At 40.6% G+C, this 24,697-nt stretch overlaps 1 protein-coding gene across 1 annotated transcript; it reads left to right on the top strand.

The window, feature by feature from the left end:
* The first annotated feature begins 6,117 nt into the window (after positions 1-6,117).
* SUB1 (SUB1 regulator of transcription) lies at positions 6,118-22,437 on the top strand. Its single transcript, XM_007961302.3, has 5 exons — positions 6,118-6,223; positions 9,266-9,338; positions 12,347-12,469; positions 20,065-20,173; positions 22,111-22,437. The coding sequence occupies exons 2-5, from the start codon at positions 9,267-9,269 to the stop codon at positions 22,188-22,190; spliced, it is 384 nt and encodes a 127-aa protein (XP_007959493.1). The 5' UTR covers positions 6,118-6,223; position 9,266; the 3' UTR covers positions 22,191-22,437.
* Positions 22,438-24,697: the final 2,260 nt, after the last annotated feature.

Genomic DNA, 24,697 nt, shown 5'->3' with positions numbered 1-24,697 from the left:
TTGGGAAGAGTGTATATTGCCCCTGTCTTAGTCTGCTGTAATACAGATACCATAGACTGGGTGGCTTAAACAACAAAAACTTATTTTATTCAATTGTGGAGGCTGAGAAGTCCAAGATCAAGGTGCCTGCATATCCGGTGAGGGCCCACTTGCTGGTTTGCAGATGACAGTCTTCTTCTTGTATCCTTACATGGCAAAGAACAGAGAGAGAATTAAGCTCTCTCTTGTCTCCTCTCATAAGAGCATGAATTCATTTATGAGGGTTCCACCCTCATGACTAAGCATGCCCCAAAGTCCCCACCTCTAATACCATTCCACCGGGATCAAGGGTTCAACATATGAATCTGGGGGAACAAACAAGCATTCAATCCATAACTTTACCTGGTGCTGTCCTGGTACAATCCTTACCTGGTACAATCTTTACCTGGTACAATCCTTACCTGGTACAATCCTTACCTGGTACAATCTTTACCTGGTACAATCCTTACCTGGTACAATCCTTACCTGGTACAATCTTTACCTGGTACAATCCTTACCTGGTACAATCCTTACCTGGTACAAGCCTTACCTGGTACAAGCCTTACCTGGTACTGTCTCCCTTCCCAGTTCTTCAGAATCACTAAACTGGAGGATGCCAGGTTTTTGTTTTATTTGTTTCCTCTTTTGCATGTATGATCCACATGGCCCCATCCTAGGTGTTCCTAAAACCTCTAGACATCCAGAGTCACCATATCCTTTAATACCCAAATTGAATGTTTGGTGCTACCATTCCCTGTGCCATGGGACCTCTAGAATTCTTCTTAAGTTTTCCCAAAATATCCTGGAAGGAGTTATGGTCTCCTGGTCATTCATGCTGTGATCTGCTTTCCTGCTTTAGCCTGGATGTTAAACCAGAGGCGGCTGACCTCCCTATATGCCCACCACATCCCTGGCACATAACCCTTTTCCTCTCCCTTTCTTTCTTGTTTCCTTTTCTTTGTATGTTACTGGCATGTCTCTTGTGCTACAAACTCAGGCTCTCAGGAAATGTGACTTTCTTGATTTTCTTATGATTGTGTTTAATGATCACCATTTCACCTAGTGGTAAAAGCTTAATCTTAGCCAATTTCAGGTCAAACTCATAATTTCTCCCTTTCCCCCTTTCTCTCCTAAATTCTGACAGAGGTGGGGAGGACTACATGGTGTCAGAGCACCAAGGGTGGTGGTAGAGTTTGGCCTATTTTCCCCATCTGTCCATGACAGCCGCATTAGTCTGTTCTCGCATTGCTATAAAGACTTACCTGAGACTGGATAATTTATAAAGAAGAGAGGTTTAATTAGCTCATGGTCCCACAGGCTGTGCAGGAAGCATGGATGGGGAGGCCTCAGGAAGCTTACAATCATGGTTGAAGGTGAAGGGGAAGCAGGCACGTCCTACATGGCTAGAGTAGGAGGTAGAGAGAGAAGGGAGAGGAGCTACACACCTCTTTATTTTTTTGGATGGAGTCTTGCTCTGTCACCAGGTTGGAGTGCAGTGGCACAATCTCAGCTTACTGCAACCTCCAACTCTGTGGTTCAAGTGATTCTCTTGCCTTAGCCTTCCAAGTAGCTGGGATTATAGACACACACCACCATGCCCAGCTAATTTTTGTATTTTTAATAGAGACGGGGTTTCACCATGTTAGCAAGGATGGTCTCTATCTCCTGACCTTGCGATGCACCCTCCTTGGCCTCCCAAAGTGTTGGGATTACAGGCATGTGCCACTGCGCCTGGCAAGTGCTATGCACTTTTAAACAACCAGATCTCGTAAGAATTCACTTACTATCATGAGAACATCAAGGGGGAGATATCTGCCCCGAGGATCCAATCACCTCCCACCAGGCCCCGCCTCCAACATTGGGGATTACAATTCGACATGAGATTTGGGCAGGGACACAGATGGAAACCTTATCATTGGCCTTTGCTTAAGAGTTCATCTTGTCTGATTCTTGGTCCTTCTCACATCTTCACACCGGTATTTGTTGAGATGTCCTTTGTCACACCACTCTATGCAAGTCAAGGGTGGTGAGATTTCCTCTTCCTCACTGCAAGGCCCCCCCAGGTCTGCTGGCTGTCAGTGACACATCTGTACCACTCTTGGCCAAAGAGAAAGACATTCCACTGAGTCCTGCAGTACCCTGGGGGCAACTCTGAACTCGATGAGGCTGCCTGAGGTCTGCCATCCTGATACACCACACAGACATCTCTACCCCAACTCTGTGGTGGAGGGAGGGGCGCTTGGGTTGCAGAGGACCTCGGAGAGCTTGGCCACCTGGAAAGCAAGGCATTAGTTTGCTTTGCTCTCTCAGATCCCCAAGCCCTCTGGGGATTTGATGCTTCCTTCCTTCCCCAGGGCTGGTGTGGGGACAGAGAGCAGAACTACTTCTCTACTCCTCAGACACTGAAGAGGGGCCTCATCTCCTTTCTCTTCTGACCCTTCCCTTTCACAGTTGCAATAATCTCTACAGGCTAGTGGGGTGGGCTAAAAGGAACTGTTTTTGTTTGTCTGCTTTTGAGACAAAAACACGCAGGCTGTCACCTAGGCTGGAATGAATGCAGTGGCACACTCACGGCTCACTGCAGCCTGAAGTGATCCTCCTGCCTCACCTCCTAAGTAGCTGAGGCCACAGGAGCATACCACTACACCCAGTTATTTTATTTTATTTTTTTTTTGAGATGGAGTCTCTCTCTGTCACCAGGCTGGAGTGCAGTGGCATGATCTTGGCTCACTACAACCTCCGTCTCCTGAGTTCAAGCGATTCTCCTGCCTCAGCCTCCTGATTAGCTGGGACTACAGCCGCACACCATCATGCCCAGCTAATTTTTGTATTTTTAGTAGAGACCGGGTTTCACGATGTTGGCCAGGATGGTCTCAATCTCCTGACCTCGTGATCCACCCACCTCGGCCTCCCAAAGTGCTGGGATTACAGGCGTGAGCCGCCATGCCCGGCCCATTTTTTTGTATTTTTTGTAGAGACAGGGTCTCACTATGTTGTCCAGGCTGGTCTCCAGTGATCCATCTGGGCTCCAGTGATCCGCCCACCTCGGCCACCCAAATTGCTGGGATTACAGGCAGCAGCCACAGCACCCAGCCAGAAAAAACTTTAATAGCATATTATCTTAAATCTATAATTTATGCCTGGAATCCTTATAGTTTAAAAAAGTCAAAAGCCAAGAATCTGGTCTGTGTGTTCTGGTCTAACATCCTTCTTCTAGTCAAATGATGGGGAAAGGGTAAAAAGTCAGAAAGCAGGAAGTGCTAGTAACAAGAGCCACATTGGGTAAGATGTCAAAATAATATCCTGATACTTGAATAAGCCTTTTTCTCAAGCTTCGAAAGAAGTGAGTAACGGAGGGTGTCGACAGCATAAGGCCTTGGAGGGACTGCATTAACAGTCCGGCGCCATACTCCAGGCCTCCCGGAATTTCTTCCTGGCAGTCTCCTCCTCAAGCTCTGTCCCTTTCACAGTTTGTGAGCTAGTTCCCTTCTCAGCCCTACTTCCCAATCTACCTCCCTTTCTGGGACACCTACAGATTCTCCAAATTCAGCACATTCCTTTTTGTGCCACCCTCTTCTTCCAGACCAAGGTTTGGAGTAGAAAGTGGGAGTTCTTTCACTTTTAAAGATGCCCTCTAGGAATCTGCCTATAAAAGGAGCTATTCCCCACCCCACAATGTACAAATGCATGTGAATTACACCTCCTTCCCATTCTATTATTTGAAAGCAACTGCTGTCCTATTTTTTTTTTTTTGAGATGGAGTTTCGCTCTTGTTGCCCAGGCTGGAGTGCAATGGGTACGATCTAGGCTTAGTGCAGCCTAGGCTCACTGCAACCTCTGCCTCCTGGGTTCAAGCAATTCTCTTTGCCTCAGTCTCCCAAGTATCTCACATTACAGGTGCCTGCCACCATACCTGGCTAATGTTTTGTATTTTTAGTAGAGATGGGGTTTCATCAGGTTGGCAGGCTGTCTCAAACTCCTAACCTCAGGTGATCCACCTGCCTCAGCCTCCCAAAGTGTTGGGATTACAGGTGTGAACCACCATGCCCAGTCTCTATTTTGTTTAAAATAAAAAAATTTCCTTCCTCTTTCACCTATGTAAAAAATTATTTTTGTTTCTTTTCTTGAGTTATGTTTACCTTTTAAAAACGGGCAACGCAACGCTTAGGATCAAGGATTTTCGATTAGTTTTACAAAGTACCACACCCAGGAAAATTGAGCCAACAAATTTGCATGCAAAGCTTCAGGTCTCCCTACTTCTAAAAATGCATACCTCCTTAACAGCTCTCCACCTCCGACGCTTAGAGAACCGAAACCCAAACCTACAGCAGGCACACTGCCCAGTTCCCTCAGTGACACAGAAACTGAATGAAAACTTGTTAAAGCAGGAAGGGTTGCAGATGCAGGGGATGCCATATTAGTTTAAGTGCACGTGGTTTACCTTGAATATTAACCATTTCTTTAGGTAGGTGTGGAGCTGCGCAGTGTCCCATGACAGTGTATAATGTCAATGTTTTTTTTCTTTTTTCTTTTTCTTTTCTTCTTCTTCTTCTTCTTTTTTTTTTTTTTTTTTTTTTTTTTTTGAGAAGGAGTCTCACTCTGTCACCCAGACTGGAGTGCAGTGGTACAATCTCGGCTCATTGCAACCTCCACTTCCCAGGTTCATATGATTCTCCTGTCTTATCCTCCTGAGTAGCTGGGCACATGCCACCACGCCCACCTGATTTTTGTATTTTCAGTAGAGACCGGGTTTCACCATATTGATCAGGCTGGTTTTGAACTCCTGACCTCAGGTGATCCACCTGCCTCGGCCTCCCAAAGTGCTGGGATTACAGGCGTAAGCCACTGCGACGTCAGTGTTTAGTTTCATGGCTGCTTTGATTTCATTATGATCAAGAGTTTCAGAACAAACTAAGGAATTAATTTGTATTTTTGTCTGCATTTAATCCTTTAAAAGTCAAATAATTCTAGAAAGGCACGTGTGGGGGATGCGTTCACGTTTAGTGTTCAGACTTTGATTCCATCCGCTGTATTCTTTGCGTCTCAACCTCACTACACATTCTGCCCCCAGCTTTAATGTTTCCAGGCAATATATAACTCTTCTCCTATAAGGGTGGAATGGGTGGGAACCATAGGTCTAATTGCTCTATATGTAGATTCAAACACTCCTCCCTTTCTGCAACCCACTGCCCTTCCTCAGCCTCTGTTGCATCTCCGATGTGCAACTCTGAGTTTCAACAGGATTCCATCCTCTACTTTGTACAATCTCATACCATTCCTCTACCTGAGGTAGGAAAACAGGGTCTGGAGGCAGGGAACATAAGGCCAATTCACGCTTCAGCTATAACAGGAAATATCCTCTCCATAGGGCGTTAACCTTGGTTTCCTCGTCTATAAAATGGAGAGAGTAGTCATTCCTGCTTTGGAACGTGCTTTTTAGGATGAGTAATGTAAATTGCCTCATGCAGTGTCTGACACATAGTGGGTGCTTGATAGATCTTTGTTAACAGATATGCCTTTATATTGATTCTTAGCTGTAGGAGGCATTCATTCAAACACATATTCAAATAATCTTTTAGCTATATTGCTGCTTGTATATGGATTTCTCTTGCCTTCTGTGAACTCCCTTATATCTCCAAGATTTCAATACAGGAATAAGGAGTACTCCAAAGATTTCTTGCACTTTCTGGAATTAGACGCTGTGACTTTAGCTTCCTTCCTTTGGATTTTAGGAGGCAGAGTCATGTATTGAGGTGGGTGCAGTGGTGTAGGAAGAAGACCATTTCTGGGAAAATGGGACAGAGTATCGATCTTTTTCATTATGGCCCCTTCGCTTCATTAGAATAAACATTTATTGAACAAGTGCAAAGCATGGCGCTAGTAACTCATGTTTTATTAGCGTTTTCTTTTCCTTTTTTTAAAAGCTATCTCCTACAGGAAGGATATTAGCTCTTTCATTCTCTCAAGGGTCAGATGTAATCTTCCAACATCTGACTTTCTCGTCACCCATCTGGGAAAGACGCCGTCCCTTTAAGGCCCTGGAAAGGGTCTAAGTGTTGGTTTCGGTGGGGAGGCCACGCCCCATCACGTGACCGCAGCCCCAGCGGGGCGGGGCCGGCGTCTCCTGGCTTCCGTCACTTCCGGTTCTCTGTCAGTCGCGAGCGAACGAGCAAGAGGGTGTTCGACTGCTAGAGCCGAGTGAAGCGTGAGTGCGCGGGATCCCCTACCCCTACTCCTCGGGGGCCCCCACCGTCCCAGCCGGGCCGTGAGCTGCCTTTGGCCCTCCACTCCTCTAGCCGGCAACGGCCGCGGGAAATGGCGGCTCTGCCTTACCTCCCCCTTCCCCTCTTCGGCGTCCCCAGGCCCCCTGCTCCGTTCCTGACTCCGCGCCTGACGCCCTTTGGGCCCTTCCGCGCTAGACTCCCGTCCCCGGGGAGCCGAGCCCAGGCGACGGTCACTGCGGCCCTGGGCGGCAGATTGAGGCCGGCCGGGGGGCGAGGAGCCGCGGGGAGGGGTCGCGGTCCCTCTAGGGACAATGCGGCGGCGGCTGGCCTAGGTGGGGCGCGTGCAGTTATATACTCTTCCCCAGGTCCTCGCCCTGAGCGGGGTGGTCTGGATACTGGGAGAGCGGATGCGGGCGGGAGGGGGCGGTGGGGGGAGGGGGAGAACGGCTGATGTGCTGGGGGAGGGAACCCTTCGAGAGAAGAAAATGGCGCTTGGTGCAAGTCCCGCCCCTTCCCACGCCGTCTTCTCCGCACTTCGCCGCCTCCCACGCCCCCTCCGACCAACCTGTCTACCCTCGCCCGAGCGGCTGCTAGCCACGGGGTTCTAGCAGCTTGCTGGGTCCTTGCGACCCCTTCCCTGGTCTTGTGTTTGTCACCTTCCTGTTATGCCGAAGTCGTGTGCCCTTCAGTCCTGGTTCATTTTCACCTCGGTTTTTCTGATCTTCCTCTCAATCAGCAAAGGCTGAAAGATTCCGTTTCTCTTTTTAAAGTTGCGTTTTGTATAAATTCTACAATAGCGGTTTCAGTATCAGTTACTTGAATTACAAGCTGCTTCTCCCCTCACCCCCACATTGGAACAGGTAAAAATATATTTGTTAAAAGTTGAGAGGCTGGCTTTAGTTACCGTTACCTTTCTTTTCCAGTGGACTTCTTTGGGTTGAATACCAGGTGGTTCTTTGAAAAATTCTTGGGGCGGGGGGTGGGATTGCATTGGGAGTTATACTTGATGTAAATGACGAGTTGATGGGTGCAGTACACCAACATGGCACAAGTATACATATGTAACAAACTTGCACGTTGTGCACGTGTACCCTAGAACTTAAAGTATAATAATAATAAAAGAAAAAAAAGAAAAAAAAATTCTTAGGCCCCCAGGCCGTTTTTAATAACAGACGGTAGTTATGATCGAGAGTTTCAAAGTGAAAAATTATATTCAATTTAGTTACCTTTTTAAAAAATATCTCTTTGTCGTATTAACTAGCATAAACTGAACTAAATTGATTTTGGAGATTAGGTTGCAAAATGGAGCAGAAACAGAAAAAATGGATAAAACGTGGTCATGAACGTTGCTTTTGCCTTCTGAATTTACTCTTGAAGACATTACCAGTTAAAATCAGATTGAGCTTTTTGAATTTAATGGCTAGGATTGGGGTGGCCCACTTCTTTTTCCTTGACCTCCTCTTTTGGAACACATGCAACATCAGTGCTAATGCAGGTTTCGTCTAGAGAGCTAGGTTGTTTATGATTTTTTATTTTGAGGAGGAATTTTAAGTCTTTTTTTCTTGTATTCAGCAAATACACTGTGTTGTGTTTAGGCCCTTTAAGGCATATAGAAATTAACCTATTTATGGCTAGTGTTCCGTTATTGGAACGCTAAGCATGTGACAGTTTTTTATATCCTGCTGCTCAAGGTCATCGCCAAGGTCTGGTTGCAAAATTCAAAAAATTACAACCTCTGGCATAAATGGGTTAATAGGACCTAATCTCCTCTGAGATGGGGAGAGCAAAAGATATTTTGATAATCAGCGTTTTACGATCTGGTGTTATAAGTGCCTTGAATAGAGGTATCCACATATTTTGGAATTCCTTGAAATTTGGGACCTAGGCTTACTGATAGTTTGCTCTCTGCAAACTTGCACTCAGGCACTCAGTAAACACCCACTTGTAAGCAAGGTACTAAGCTATGTGTGTCTCTGGGGGAACCTGGGGAGCTACCAGCATGGTAGGAATTTGCGGAAAGGTTTTGCACCTCACATAAATAGGTTCTTCAAATTTTGATTATGTTCCAGAGTAGAAAAATCTGTGTAAAATGTAATGAATTGCTGAATTGCTGTGAATTGTGTAGAATTTTTTTTTTTTTTTGAGACGGAGTCTTGCTTTGTTGCCCAGGCGGGAGTGTAGTGGCGTGACCTCGACTCTCTGCAACCTCCGCCTCCCAGGTTCAAGCGATTTTCTTGCCTCAGCCTCCCGAGTTGCTGGGACTGCAGGCGCGCCACCGTGCCCCTCTAATTTTTGTATTTTTAGTGGAGATGGGTTTCACCATGTTGGCCAGGCTGGTCTGGGAACTTCTGAGGTCAAGTGATCCACCCGCCTCGGCCTCCCAAAGTTTTGGAATTACAAGTGTGAGCCATCGTTCCTGGCCTGAATTGTGTATAATTTTGTATACTCTTGAATTAGTACCTGTTGTTATTTTGGTGATATGACCAAAAAGGCAAAATATGAATAAAATATGTGAAAATTAATTAGATGTCACATTTGCATAGTACAGCTAGTTCCCTGTTGTGTAAATGTTGGAGTCAGTTCCCCACAGTGAATAATTTTACATTAGTTCTGATCTCATTGGTGTGAAGTCTATAGCAGTAATAGTAGAATTACATTTTTTCTGGTTTTAACAGTAATTGTTATCTGTTGCCTTCTGACAGTCTACCCTACCCATAGTGTGTAATGCCACTAAAACGAAGTATAGAAAGATCCATTGGCTTGGAGAAAGGTTAGAGGTGTAGGAGTGTATGACGTTTAGTTCATTGTTCTTACTGGGTTCAGCACATTGCACCCTGCATGTTATTTGCAACTTAAAAGAGTATAAATTAAAACTTGTGTTCAGTGTAACAACTCCAGTACCACAAAAATGGTAGAATGAACCATGGAACTTGTCCTTGATTTTTTTCTTTGACTGGGGGAGAGCTAAGTTGAAAGTAATAGAGTACCTTGTTAATTATTTATGTAATGTATTTTTCTTTCAGGATGCCTAAATCAAAGGAACTTGTTTCTTCAAGCTCTTCTGGCAGTGATTCTGACAGTGAGGTTGACAAAAAGGTGACTATTACTGCACCAAGTCGTTTTTGTGATATTCAACAATATTGTCCATATCCCATTCTGAAGGATAGTAAAAGGCATATTGACATCTTAAAATGAGGATCTAGATGGGAGTGGTGGCTCATGCCTGTTATCCTAGTTGTTTGGGAGGCTGAGTTGGCAGGATTGCTTGGGGCCAAGAGTTCAAGACCAACCAGGCTAATATTGCAAGACCCTGTCTCTTTAAAAATACAAATAAAAAATGAGAATGTGAATGGGTATTTCTGGTGGTGTGGTTGGTCTGTGGACCACTTGACTAGAAGTGCCTAGGATGCTTTTTGCACATTCATACTCATAGGCCCTTAATCAGACTTAACAAGTCTTCTGTTGAGGACCATTAGGAACCCTGAAGTTGCAGAGCCACTGCCTTGGATCCTAGGGTCATAGAATTCTAAGTAGGCCAAAGTCACTATTTGCCATTATTTAGAAATTTACCTGATTTTTTTGGTAAAATGTTTATTTTTTTTAAAGACGGGGTCTTGCTCTCTTAACCAGGTTGGGGTGTGGTGGCAACATCATGGCTCTCTGCAGCCTCGACCTCCTGGTCTCAAGCAATCCTCCTACCTCTGCCTCCAGAGTAGCTGGAACTACAGGTATCATGCCTGGCTAATTAAAAAAAAAAATGTTTTAGTAGGGACCAGGTGGTGCTGTGTTGCTAAGGCTGATTTCAAACTCCTGGCCTCATGCCGTTCTGCCTCAGCCTCCCAAAGTGCTGGGATTACAGGTGTGAGCCATCATGAATGGCCATAAAATGTTAATTATGACAGTTCTCTCAGTTACTGGTGTTTATTCTGCACATAAGGGTTTCTGAATTTTAGACTTGGTACATTTTAAGTTGGAATGTACCAAGTTTGTGCTCTGGTCCTTCCATTTAACTAAATCAGCACCCAGTAAAGCTAACATGAAACCCATTTTGACAAGATAGGCTTTTTCTGTGTTAGATGACAGCTGCACCGTAATTGGTGCATTTTGCTAAATTGAGCATCTCAGTGGAGCATAACTGAGCGTCTCACTCTGCGGTCAAGTCTTCCGTGCAGAATTGTCCTTTATCTCTTAGAACTTTACATATCTGAATAGATATTTATATCCTAGAAATAGAATAAGTTGGTGATGTTTTTCCTAATCAGTATATATCCTTTGTAAAATAGCAAGTAATGACTAGCATTAGTAGACCTGTGGTTTCTAAAAGTTTATTCAAAAGAAGCAGGCTCCCCATCTTTTTTTTCCTCCTGAAGCTTAGCAATTTTAGCTATAAAAAAAGGGGAGAGCCTATGGGAGATTGGAGAAGTTGTAATGTTAAAGTATAAATATAGACTATAACAACACTTGGAAGGGTAAAATAAGGCTTCAAAGACTATACTTGAGTAGATTTCTTAATTTTAAAATTTGCACCCTATGTAGTATTTGAATATGTTCATAATAACAAATGTATATTGAGCTTTTATTTGCCAGACATGCACTAGTCCACAGGGAAAACTTAGAGCCTGATTTATAGAATAATTACTTTCTGCATATTGAGCTGAGTTAACATTTTGTTTGTCCCAGGTAGTGATATTAATCTTGTAAACACTTAACCTTATATACCATGTTTTTCATTTCACGTTTTACATGTATATAATATTTTTCCTAGCTTCATCTAATTTGATAACTTTCAGTTAATTTAGTAATATTAAAATATACTGTTCCATCAAGAAGGAACATGACTGCCCTCTCCTGTTTGGATTGGGAATTCTAGTGGTTTTTATGGGTTGTTAGCTCTTTGAGAATGAGACTTTCTAATAAGTTTTTAAAATAATGCAGTTTTTAAAACACTTGTGATTTTTGAAAGCTAGTCTAACACATAGCTGTCTATCTTCAATGATTTTTTTTTTTTTTTTTTTCTGTGGTGAGGAAGTTCTTGAGTTGTTGGCTGTCAGTGCCCAGTGCAAAATAGCTCTCTTCAGATTTGCCTAATCATAAATTCCTTTTTTTTAAAATTTTGAGATGAAGTTTTGCTTTTGTTGCTCTGGCTGGAGTGCAGTGGCGTGATCTCGGCTCACTGCAACCTTTGGGTCCCAGGTTCAAGTGATTCTCTTGCCTCAGTCTTCCGAGTAGCTGGGATTACAGGCGTGTGCCACCACGCCTGGCTAATTTTTATTTTTTATTTTTTATTTTTTTTGAGACGGTGTCTCACTCTGTCGCCCAGGCTGGAGTGCAGTGGCGTGATCTTGGCTCACTGCAACCTCAGCCACCTGGGTTCAAGCAGTTCTCTGCCACAGCCTCCCGAGTAGCTGAGATTACAGGTGCCCGCCACCAAGCCCAGCTAATTTTTTTGTGTTTTTAGTAGAGATGGGGTTTCATCATTGTGGCCAGGCTGGTCTCAAACTCCTGACCTCAGGTGATCCTCCTGCCTCGGACTCCCAAAGTGCTGAGATTATAGGCATGAGCCACTGCTCCCAGCCCATAACTTCCTTAAGCCAGCATAAATCCCTTTTGGAATAGGCAGGACATATCCTGGAAATGGAGTAAGTTGGTTGTATTCTTTTTTTTTCTTTTTGAGGCGGAGTCTTAGTCTGTCAGCCAGGCTGGAATGAGTTGTATTCTTTTTAATTAATATATCTGCTTCATAAAATAAGTAACTGACTAGCTTTAGTAGACCTGTGGTTTCCAGGTTTATTCAGAAGCAGCAAGGTCCCTCCTTTTTTTTTTTTTTTCTACCAAAGAAATCATACATGGGATCCCAAACCACAAAATAACTGTTCCTGTGGTTAATACCATTCTAATGCCTGACGTGTCTTTGGGATCCTGAGAACAGAGGTTGAAAACATTACTAGATAGAAGGATTGGTCAAATTCATAGTTTTGTTGTCGAGTGAAATTTGCTTGTGTATATATTTATGATATTTTGGATATAATCTTTTGATTGTTTAACACTGAGATGTGTTTTATTCTTATGTGTGCAAATTTTAACCATATTCTTTTCTTTTCTAGTTAAAGAGGAAAAAGCAAGTTGCTCCAGAAAAACCTGTAAAAAAGCAAAAGACAGGTGAAACTTCGAGAGCTCTGTCATCTTCTAAGCAGAGTAGCAGCAGCAGAGATGATAACATGTTTCAGGTAAAGTTGGCTTTTTTTTTAATTTTTATTTTAACATGGAGTCTCGCTCTGTCAGGCTGGAGTGCAGTGGTGCGATCTCGGCTCACTGCAGCCTCAGCCTCCTGGGTTCAAGCAGTTTTGTGCCTCAGCCTCCCGAGTAGCTGGAATTACAGGCACCTGCCATCATGCCTGGCTAATTTTTGTATTTTTAGTAGAGTTGGGGTTTCACCATCTTGGCCAGGCTAGTCTTGAACTCCTGAGCTTGTGATCCACCCGCCTCAGCCTCCAGAAGTGCTGGGATTACAGGTGTAAGCCACCGTGCCAGGCCAAAGTTGGCTATTTCTTTAGATTCAGAGGAATTATTATCTGGCTTGATCTGAAGAGTGTTAAAAGTACTATAATCTGATAATTGCATAATATGTGTTACAATCCTCTTAACTAGAGACATTTATTAAAACAGAACAAACTAGTTAAAGTATTTTGTACAATGCTGGATTATTGTTAAAGTCTCTAAAGTCCAGTTTTGCTGTATTTAAACCAATGCAAATGTAAATGTTACAGAAATCCAAAAAATGAGAACTGCACATTTTGAAAACAACTTGGAGGAGGCAGGTCAAGTGTTGGGACAGTAAGCTATGAATAGATTATTATGTGCCTAATTTTGGCCTGATGAGCAACAGAAAGGGGAATGAGTTGAATAGGTAAAGTGAAGGAAGTTCTTTAGAGGGACTTGATGAAATCACCTGGAGAGGACTCGTATAGCTTCTCTTGGGTTTCCTATCTTGTTTTAGGGAGATTTGACGCTGGCATCTTTGTACAAGAAGGATTTGTGAGGAAGGGGTGTTGGGGTTAAATGGAAGCAGGTGAGATTGCTTAGGTGATTGTAGGCTTTAATCTGTATGTGAGATGATAAGGGCTTAGATGGGTTTTCCTAAAGGAGAAATTGTGCGGATTACAAGATACAGGTTGGAAAGAATGGACCAGAGGAATTAGGCAATCAGTGAAGATGTGGACTTGATTGTGGATGTGATTAAAAAAAAAAAATTGAGTTGCTTCTGTAGCACCTGAAGGACTTAGTTGGGAAATGTTCATGTGGGATTATCAGCATGGTTGACTAAAGTTGCCTACTGAAGTGTTAAACAGGAAGAACAGGAAGCAGATGAGGGCATGTCTTGGGTTATATTCAGATAGAGAATGGAAGGAGAAAGAGGTGTAGGTTAAGAGAGAGGGTGAAGGAAAATTAGAAGAGTGCAGTAATGGGAGCAAGAAAAGGATGAGTGTTTCCAGAAGCCATAAGTATTAGTTGAAACCAAAAAGTTGGGTGGAACGAGCGACGACTTTTTTTTTTTTTAGACAGGGTCTCTGCTGCGTCACCTAGGCTGGAGTGCAGTGGTGTGATTTCTGCTCACTGCAACTTCTGCTTCCTGGGCGCAAATGATCCTCCTGCCTCAGCCTCCTGAGTAGCTGGGACTACAGGCAATGCTCCATGATGCATGGCAAATTTTTTTTTTTTTTTTTGGTAGAAATGGTGTTTAGCTGTGTTGCCCAGGCTGGTCTTGAACTCCTGAGCTCAGGTGATCCGCCCACCTTGGCTTCTCAAAGTGTTGGGATTACAGGCATGAGCCACCCTCGCTGACCAAGACTGTAAACATTTATATGACTAGAAAGCAAGGCTAACATACATGTATTTTTTGACCTGTTGATAGCTTTGAAAGGTGGAGTGCCAAGATTAAGGTGAGAATGGGAAAATTTAAGTTTTTTTTTTCTAATGCTTATTTTTGCCTTGTTATACTTCTGGGTAGAGAAGATAGACAAAGTACCGATGAACTATTTAGTTCGGAACACACATTTTAGAGATTCGATTCTGTTAAGAGGAGTTTATGAAAACTAGATCAATTTTTAGGAATTTTCTCACCAGAAAAACGGAGCTTCATTTCTTAAACCCTCATCTGGAAAGATTCCCAAGCCTCCTAAGGCTGACATTGCATCTTTTGAAAACCTGCCTCTAGGAGGAACATAGGTCTTTTTTTTTTTTTTTTTTTTTTTTGAGATAGAGTCTCACCGTGTCACCAGGCTAGAGTGCCGTGGCATGAATCTTGGCTGACTGCAACCTCTGCTTCCCGGGTTCAAGAGATTCTCCTGCCTCAGCGTCCTGAGTAGCTGGGACTACAGGTGTGCGCCACCACCTCCAGCCAATTTTTGTATTTTTAGTAGAGACAGCATTTCACCATGTTGGCCAGGATGGTTGGCCAGGATGGTCTCGATCTCTTGACCTCATGATCCGCCTGCCTTGGCCTCCCAAAGTGCTGGGATTACAGGCATGACCCACTGCACTGGCCTAGGCCTTATTTTCAGAGTGGCTTTCAGGGATCTAGTAGTGTAGGCATTGTAAGAGATAATATAATAATTTCATTGCCATTACAGCTTGATGTACATTAAACATCAGTACATAAGCCGTTCTCTAAATGTAGTAAAGAGTTGTACCAAGGGAAAATCAATACACTAGTCTTTTAAAGTCTGAAATAATTGAGGCAAAATCGTGACTAGAGAGAAGATATTAGAGATGCTTGCTTCCTGGTTCCTTCAGCCCTGATTTTGAAGAACTTTCTTCCGTAGGGACATAACCTACCTGGAGTGACATCTGTGATAATAAAGAGACTGGAGAATTATCTCATAATCACCTAGTACCTGTGTCTTGAAAGGTCAGAATAGTTGAGGCAGGAAACTTTGATCCATATTTTTCTTCAAGTTAGGCACAAAGGATCAGTAATACTGCCTTAATTGATTTGATGATTTAATGATACTTGATACTTTCAAATTATTTAATTTAAAATGATTATAACTGGTCATTTTAATCTGGGGCAGGAGTCTGTAGAATTTTTTTTTAATTTGAATTTTCTTTTTTGTGTTTGAAGGAATTATTCATAACCTTTATCACAGGGGTCCCCTGCACAGGAGGTGAGCGGCGTGTGAGTGAAGATTACTGCCTGAGCTCTGCCTCCTGTCGGGTCAGCAGTGGCATTAGATTTTCATAGGAGCGCGAACCCTATTGTGAACTGCGCATGCGAGGGATCTAGGGTGTGCGTTCCTTCCGAGAATCTAATGCCTGATGGTGGGATAGTTTTCATCCTGAAACTGTCACCTTTCCCCTTCCTGCCTGTCGTGGAAAAATTGTCTTCCATGAAACTGGTCCCTGGTGCCAAAAAGGTTAGGAACCGCTGCTTTATCAGATCTTCAAAGGGGACAGGGAATCAAATTCATATAAGAATCACAGTTCTTTATGAGGTATATGGTATTTTTTGCTGCTAATCTCCAGATTTTGTGGATATAAAATATTTTCTGTCATTGATTTTATTTTCTTCCAATAAAATGGGATTTCAGTGATCTTTATTTTTTCTACCTTTTTTTTTTTTTTTTTTTGAGGTGGAGTCTTGCTCTGCCGCCCAGGCTGGAGTGCAGTGGCCGGATCTCAGCTCACTGCAAGCTCCGCCTCCCAGGTTCACACCATTCTCCTGCCTCAGCCTCCGGAGTAGCTGGAACTACAGGTGCCCACTACCTTGCCCGGCTAATTTTTCGTATTTTTTAGTAGAGATGGGGTTTCACCGTGTTAGCCAGGATGGTCTCGATCTCCTGACCTTGTGATCCGCCCGTCTCGGCCTCCCAAAGTGCTGGGATTACAGGCTTGAGCCATCACGCCCGGCCTTATTTTTTTTTACCTTTAAGTAATATGTCCCTATACTAATATCTCATCACTTGTTTAATTTTTGCTAATAAGAATTTGTCAATTTTACTCTTTTTTTTTTTCTAAAGGAGAAGCTACTGTTGGGCAGATTTCTTTTTTTTTTTTTAAGAAATGTTTTTGAGGTATAGTTTATGTACAATAAAATGCACACATTTAAAAGCATACTTTGATAGACTGTGATAAATGTACACGGTTTTGTGGCCAGACCATTTTCATCACCCCAGAAAGTTCCTTTTGGCTTTGCAGTCATCGCTCGTGTCCTAGGTAATCACTGATCTTACTTCTACCACTATAGATTTATGTTGCCTGTTCTAGAACTTTGTATAAATGGATACATGCAGTCTGTTTTTTGTGTCTGGTTTTTGCTCAGCGTAATGTGTTGAGATTAGTCCTTGTTGCATATATCAGTAATTTGTTTTTATTGCTGAATAGTATTTTGTATGGTAATACTACAGTTTGTTAATCCATTCACTTTGGATGGACATTGGATTTGTATCAAGTCTTGGGCTATTAGGAATACAGCTTCTGTGAATATTCTTGTACAAGTCATTTTGTGGACATTTTTGCCCTTTTGGGTAAATACCAGATATATTTGCTGAGTCATAGGGTAAGTGTGTAACTATATAAGACACTGTCAAACCACTTTCCATAGTAGCTGTAGCATTTTACACAGCCATCAGTACAACTTACGAGATTCCAGTTGTACCCCATCCTCACTAGATATTGTCAGTCTTTTAAGTTGTATTCTTTTTAGTTACAATGAATGTATAATAGTAACTCATGGTGGTTTTACTTTGCATTTCCCTTATGTACAGGTCTTAATTCATTGTACATCTTTAGTGTGTTTATTGGCTATTTTTACATCTTTTGTGAAGGGCATCTTTTGGCCACTTAAAAATAATGCCAGGTCATTTGAGTTGTAACGCTTTATGTATTTTGGATAGAAGTCCTTTGTCAGATGTAAGTATGATTAGTTTTTTTTTAGACTTCAGGGAGACTTTAGTTTTCAAAGCAGTCTAGTTTATAAATGAGTGAAGGTTCACAGAGAAGAAAGAATATGAAACCAGAGAGACAGAATCAAACAGACAGGATGAGGGCGGACTGGCAGTTGGTCAGGGGCATCTGTGACAGATCTTCTCTCTTGGAAAGGAGGTTCTCACCAGTTCTGGTCAGTTCATCATTTTCTTCATGTTCACAGTTCTGCTCCTTCCTTAGGCTGTGCTGGAAGGCCAAGACCCCTGTGGCTGCACCTTGAGTGAATATTTTCTTTAGGTTTCTGGTTTACCTTTTTATTTTCTGAAGCATCTTCTAAAAGCTTTAGTGTGATTGTCTGTTCTATCAATTTTTCTCCTCTTTTGCTTAATGCTTATTTTCTGTCCCAGACATATTTTGTCTACCATGGCCACAAAAAGTTTTGCTAGTGTTTTTTTGTAGAAGTTTTATAGTTGTAGTTTTCACGTTTAGGTCTATGATTCATGTAGAATTAATTTCTCTGGGTGTGGTATAAGATAGGGATTTAGAATCTTCCCCACCCCCATTGCACATGCTTGTTGTTTCAACACCATTTGTTGAAAAGAGTATATTCTTATTCCTTTGAATTACCCTGGATTTTACCAAAAAAGAAAACAAAACCAAAAAAAAAACCAAACAAAAACCAGTGAGTATATCCAATGTGTGTGTAATTTTTGACTCCATTGTGTTCCATTGACCCCTATGTCTGTCTTTACTGCAGTGCCACATTGTCTTCCCTTACTGTATTACAGTGAGTCTTAAAAAGTGCTTAGAGACACTTTGTTGAGGAAAGCCTGTTTTCTCTGGAGTTTGTAATTTGTGGTAAGCAGATACGTAAGATTTTTGAAGAATAATTTTCTGTGAATATTTTGAAGTTCTCAGTCTTTGAGTGAGGTGCATTAAAGATGTTATTTGAAGTGAAATGAAAAGGAAAAACTTTGTTATTATTGACTGGAACTCTGGATTTGTATATTCAGAATGGTTGGTGAAGCATTGTAGCTAGTTGCATCTGTGGATTCCTATTGGTTGTAGTTTGTACTGCAAAATTTTGCTTCCTTTTTTTTTTTGTGGTAAAAATCATAAAAGTATATTCACATTATTGTGTAACAGATTGCCGAAACTGTTTCGTCTTGCAAAACTGAACCTCTGTAGCCATTAAACAACAGTTCCCTTTCTCCCAGCCCTGGGTAACCACCATTCTACTTTTTGTTCCTATGAACTTGACATCGTGTAAGTGGAATCGTAAAGTATTTACCTTTTTCCTTTTTATGACTGGCTTATTTCATTGACATACAATGTGACAGGATTTCCTTTTTTAAAAGCTGAATGATACTCCATTGTGTGTCTATTCCACCCCCCTCCCCCATTTTGTTTATCAGTTCATCTCTGGGTGGATATTTGTGTTGTTTCCACTTCTTGGCTCTTGTGAATAATGCTGCTATGAACATGGGTATGCAGATGTCTCTTGGGGTCTGTGCTTTTAATTCTTTGGGATATATACCCAGAGGTAGGATTGCTGGATTATATGATAGTTTAAACAGTAATTTCCTTTGGTTGCAGTTCTGATATTGAGAGTAGTACAGTTGACCTTTGAACAATGCAGGGTCAAAATGCAAGGCACCAACCCCTGTGCAGTTGAAAATCTGGTTATAACTTTTGACTTCGCCAAAACAAAACTGCTAAGTATAGCCTACTGTTGACTGGTAGCCTTACCAGTAACGTAAGTGGTTAACATATATTGTATGTTATATGTACTGTATACTGTATTCTTACAATAAAGTAAGCTAGAGAAAAGAAAATATTACTAAGAAAATGATATGGGAGAAAAAATACATTTTACTGTACTGTATGGTGTTTATCAATAACACTAGTTTACGTTGTCTGTTTATATCATGTTAGAAATTGTAGGCAACCATAGCTGCAGATTTCAGTCCGTGGTACATATGAAGCAATTCAACTTTTAATTATTATTATTTTTTGCTTTTTAAAATTAAAGACAGGATCTTGCTGTGTTGCCCAGATTGGGCTCAGGTGATCCTCCTGCCTCAGCCTCCTGAGTAGCTGGAATCATAGGCATGCACCACTGCTTCTGGCGTTTTTTTTTTCTTGTGATGTCATGCCTTTTCTCTGCTTCTTGGGAGCACTTTTAGCATCTCTAGGGGCACTTGTGTAGGACTCATCGTGTTTAAGGTTTATGGTATTGCACTAATCATGATGAAAAATACGTGAAAACCGTGAGAGATCACTTTTTGCTGCAATACACAATTTGTTGGAGACATGAACTGCTCAGCAGAGATGATTAGCATCACATGGTGTTTTACACAAGGTATTTTAAGCAGGTATTTGTAACATTTGAGCACACTGAGGTAGCAACAGGAAGTGGCTATGAAATTATTAGCACTACTACACTATGTACTGTAGTTAATTTTATGCAGTTATGATTTAATCTTTGTTTACATTTCTACTGTGTCCGTGTGCATAAGTTTTGATACATTTTAACTTCATATAATAGATTTGTATGTTTTATGATAGTAATTGATAACCTCATATCTATGTATGTTTTATGCATTCATGACATACCTAACTTTTTCTTAGTGTTGTCGTTATTTCTAGGCTATGCAGTTGTTCTGTGAGTTTTTTCAAATTGTCAAGTCTGCAAATTTTTTTCCAGTATGTTCATTGAAAAAAATATGCATATAAGTAGGACCTGCACAGTTCAGAGCCATGTTGTTCAAGGGTCAGCAGTAACCATTTTCATGATTAGATGTAGAGTGAGCATGCAGCAGGTTGTGAATATGAATACAATTGAAACAGATACCACTCTTGTAAGGAGCACCTCTTTTTATGTTTGTTTCTTTTGCAGATTGGGAAAATGAGGTACGTTAGCGTTCGAGATTTTAAAGGCAAAGTGCTAATTGATATTAGAGAATACTGGATGGATCCTGAAGGTGAAATGAAACCAGGAAGAAAAGGTGAGGTCTGATTATTTGAATTTTGTTATAGTGTTAGGACTAAACTAAAACTTTTCTGAGTAGCTTACTTAACTTGAAATGTTGGCAGGACACACGGGGCAAGGAAGAGTCTTAGTTGATTCTCTATCTTCTGTAGTCATTTTGGACATGATACTTAACATTTTTTTAAAGAGATGTCTTAATACAGCTTTTGGGAATAAAACCCAGAAAAGTAACACCCCCTAGTATCACTTCAATTGACTGCTAATATACTTGAACAATCTTTAAAAAGGTTTATAGCAATTCTGAAGCAGATTAGGCACTATCTGGGAACTTGTAAAATCTGGAATGGAAAATCTCAGTTTACAATGCTTCCTTTTGATTCAGCTTGTAAAAGCTATTCTTCAGGGCATTATTCTTCAAGCGGATCTCTGCTTTCCTTCCATTTGTGCTTCATCCAGTCCCAAGCCTCTTAGCATTCTGGAAGCATATTTTATATTATTCACCAAACAGCTAGAGAAGGTGAGCCAACCTAAATTTGTATATTTGGATTGCTGCTCTAAGTTGACCCTCAGCTAAAGAAAAGTGCTTCCTTATTTAGTTTTACTCTGCTTGCCTGTTAGTTTGAAAGGTACCGCTTGTTTGCTTCATTCAGTTTTTTGTTAAACTCAGCCTCTATATGTGTTTATACGCTTTCGTATTTTCTTCAAGTCACTTCGGGATTGGTCATTCACGTACCAGAGTGGCTGATGCCATATTTCTTGTTTATTCTTTTTTTTTCAATTTCATGGCCTTCTGGCAGTTTTCTGGGAGTACTTTCTGCTAGTTCTTGTTTACTTCTCTGTTTATATGCATCAGTATTAGAATGCTAGAACATTAAAGTACAAAATATAGAAAATATAAAATTTCTGTTCATACTTTTACATCTTAAATAGGAAAGACACCTCACATTTTTTAACCGTTTATGTGTTGGGTTATATGCTAAATTCATTATTCGTGTTACTTAATCATTTACAACAACTCTTTGGGGTGTAGATACCATTTTACTGGCAAGGAAACTAAGGCTTACAAGGTGTTGTAGTTCTTTTTTAAGGATCATACGCTTAGTGAAAGTGAGACTGGGATTTTAACCCTGACAGGATGACCCTGGAATGCAGTTACCTGATATATACTTTCTGAGGAGTCCTGTATGAATCAGGTCCTGGGAATTTTTCCAAAGTGAAATGAATGCTTCTGGAAGAACTCAGCACAATTACTCAGCTTGAATTTCTGTGGAAATTTTGGGCAAATATTGGAACCAACTGGAAATATACTAATGGGGTATCACATGCCAAATCTGGACCTGACCATTTTAGCCTGATAGTTGGCAGGTATTAGTAAGATGTGTCTTCAAACCCTCATTTTTTCTCATTGGTTACAATAGGTACTATGCAGGATACACTGTGGAAAGTAAGACTGGATATGAGATTGATCTGCTTAAATTGTGATGATGATTTGTTAATTAACAAATGTAAGAGATGTGACTTTCAGTGTTGTAGCATTGTGTCAAAGTGGCATTTTTTTTTTTTTTTTTTTTGAGATGGAGTCTAGCTCTGTTGCCCAGGCTGGAGTGCAGTGGCGTGATCTTGGCTCACTGCAACTTCCGCCTCCCAGGTTCAAGCAATTCTCCTGTCTCAGCCTCCTGAGTAGCTGGGATTACAGGTGCCAGCCACCATGCCCAGCTAATTTTTGTATTTTTAGTAGAGATGGGGTTTCACCATGTTGGCCAGGCTGGTCTTGAACTCCTGACCTCAAGTGATCCACCTGCCTTGGCCTCCCAAAGTGCTCCGATTACAGGTATGAGCCACTGCAGCCGGCCTAAGGTGACAATTTTGATAAAACAGTATTCTAGTTGGAAGTATGAATATCCTCAATGCTTAAATAGATTTTCACCTTTGAATTTTTAAACTTTGTTTTAGGTATTTCTTTAAATCCAGAACAATGGAGCCAGCTGAAGGAACAGATTTCTGACATTGATGATGCAGTAAGAAAACTGTAAAATTCGAGCCATATAAATAAAACCTGTACTGTTCTAGTTGTTTTAATCTGTCTTTTTACATTGGCTTTTGTTTTCTAAACGTTTTCCAAGCTATTGTATGTTTGGATTGCAGAAGAATTTGTAAGATGAATACTTTTTTTTAATGTGCATTATTAAAAATGTTGAGTGAAGCTAATTGTCAACTTTATTAAGGATTGCTTTGTGCCCACCACCTAGTGTAAAATAAAATCAAGTAATACAATCTTAACTGTTGTGGCCTTTTTTGATCATAAGAATTGGTACTGTTTAAGGCCAAAAATAACAGTTTTTATAGATCTTTTAGTTTCAACTCAATTTTTACAATAAAAAGGATTCGTATTGCATTGAGCTTATAAACTTATGGTTTGAGAACTCCATATTTGATCTATTTTCCAATCAAATGTCTAGGCTTGTTTGACTTTCACCCCAATAATTTTTCACTCTTTTTATAATTGTTTACTTCAGTTTCCTTTAATAACTTAATCTCTTCATGTTCAGTTTTTACTTCACTCTTTATTCTTTTCTTTGAGTATGTTATGCTTATTTGGAAAGTCAGTGAAACTGTCAAAATGTTATCTCAATAAGATACTTACATGAGAACTACAATCACCAAATCTGTATTCAACATTAGCAGATCTAATTTGATAAACAACATGACTTGTGTGAAAACTGAGCAGGTGTTTGTTTACCCATAGTGTTCTGTGTAGTTATTGCTTAGTCTGCAGAAAATAATGACTTAGATGAGATGTCTGACTTGCTTTCACTTATTAAACATGTTCACCATGGGATGATGTCTGTAACATCAGATATTGTTAAACTAGATTAGGATTTAATAAAAATTGTGAAAGCTTACTGGCCGAAGATTTTATTTTATAGTATTTGAGTATGAATTATATGTAGCCAGAGATGTCATTAAGCTTTACTGTTACAGTAGGTAATATGGTTAGTTTGTAGGGAAAGGAGCATATGAGCAAATGCTTGTGTATTTTGGCCTTTGCCCCAGTAGAAGAGACCAGTGGCATTCTAGGCTTGATGTTACTAAGTTTTAGCAGACACTAGTAAGTGGTTTGTATTTAATCATACTGATGAAGCAGACAGATTGAGGCACAGATTTTAGTGGCTTTGTGGCAATAAATAGGGCATGGTGTGCCTTAGGAAAAGAATGTTTATAAAGGGAATTATAACAAATTAAAGGAGGCGGCAGTGAAGAACAACTAATTCTCTTCTATCTAAATGATATACGCATGATATTTCGAGATTTTTATAACGAGTGGAACACAATTCTAGGTAGACTAGAAAAAGGAAAGGTTTAAAGACATATAAAAGATTCTTGTTGACAAATTATTTTTGGTAGCAAATCTCAAATGGTTACCTGCTATTAAGGGCTGCCATATCAGAGTTTTGCACTATTTTGCTACCAAGTTTGATTCGTACATCTAAAACATTTTGTAGTTGATTGTCAAGGACTTAATTTGAAAATCATTTGCCAGGCCACATAGTTATCAATTTTTTTTCTAGTAGCCATTCTGTTGTATTTTTAAAACATTTTTTAGATGACTTTTTAAAGTATATTTAGCAGTAACCTTAAGAGGTTCAAATTGGTGAAATCTCTTCTTGTAATTTAGCCTTCATCAAATAATAGGTACCATTGTATTAAAAATGTTTTTTTTTTTTTTTTTTTTTTTTTTTGCAGCCCCTTGAACCTAGAGTAGGTTCAGAGAAACTCCCAAAATTTGTATGTTAGACACATCATGCTTGATTGGTAACTTCCCTCCTTTTTTGGGGAACATGTTTGTGTCCTATTAACTTAATTGGATAGATTTGTAAATATTTCTTATTTTTGGCACACAGGAAGGGTAGTTAGAATACAGAGCTTTGATTTTTGGTGTAGATGCAGAGGGAATGATGGGTAAATTTCCTAAGTTTATATGAATTTGGGGGGTGTATGCATTTTGAAACAATCTACTAACAGATGGTGCTGAAATCTATTACCTACATGTTACCTAGTTGTTTAGCATTATGTTAATGAAACCTCCATGTAAGGAGTGTTTCTTTGGCACAGTTGGTAGGTTGACTGCTAACTTCATTTAAATGTGTTACTGGATATGCAATATACTGAGATTATTAATCCGTTTTTTGTGTATGGGAAAAGAGAACTAGGTTAAAAGAAGCAAATTAACTTGTTCTGAAAAGAAAGTATAGATTAATTTTGTTTTCTGTTTAAATTTTATCTCCTTGGTAAAGATTTTTTTTTCCTAGGCAGAAAGCTTGGCATTTTTAGGCATAGATACCTTACCTTACAATGCCAAAATGAATTTAATTCCAGTACTCAGGTTTTTCCCTTTAACAGACTCTATGTGTATCAGGGCTTTCTAATGGGTTTTTCTTCTGTTTTTAAAATGTGAGCAGCATTTGACCAATTTCCAGTGCTCTTAGCATTTTACTTAACGAACAACCACTACAAAAGAAAATATTTGTAATTTGATTGT

The sequence above is a fragment of the Chlorocebus sabaeus genome, chromosome 4 (genome assembly GCF_047675955.1).
Source record: "Chlorocebus sabaeus isolate Y175 chromosome 4, mChlSab1.0.hap1, whole genome shotgun sequence".
NCBI classification, from domain to species: Eukaryota; Metazoa; Chordata; class Mammalia; order Primates; family Cercopithecidae; genus Chlorocebus; species Chlorocebus sabaeus.
The sequence above is the reverse complement of the archived record's forward strand: the minus strand, read 5'-3'. Positions and strand labels throughout refer to the sequence as shown.

What these genes read in the sequence shown, in the direction of transcription:
- SUB1 (XM_007961302.3), top strand. Translation starts at nt 9,267, where the DNA reads ATGCCTAAATCAAAGGAACTTGTTTCTTCAAGCTCTTCTGGCAGTGAT. An exon ending in ACAGTGAGGTTGACAAAAAG is followed by an intron (nt 9,339 to 12,346) that starts GTGACTATTACT and finishes TTTCTTTTCTAG; the next exon opens with TTAAAGAGGAAAAAGCAAGT. An exon ending in AATGAAACCAGGAAGAAAAG is followed by an intron (nt 20,174 to 22,110) that starts GTGAGGTCTGAT and finishes ACTTTGTTTTAG; the next exon opens with GTATTTCTTTAAATCCAGAA.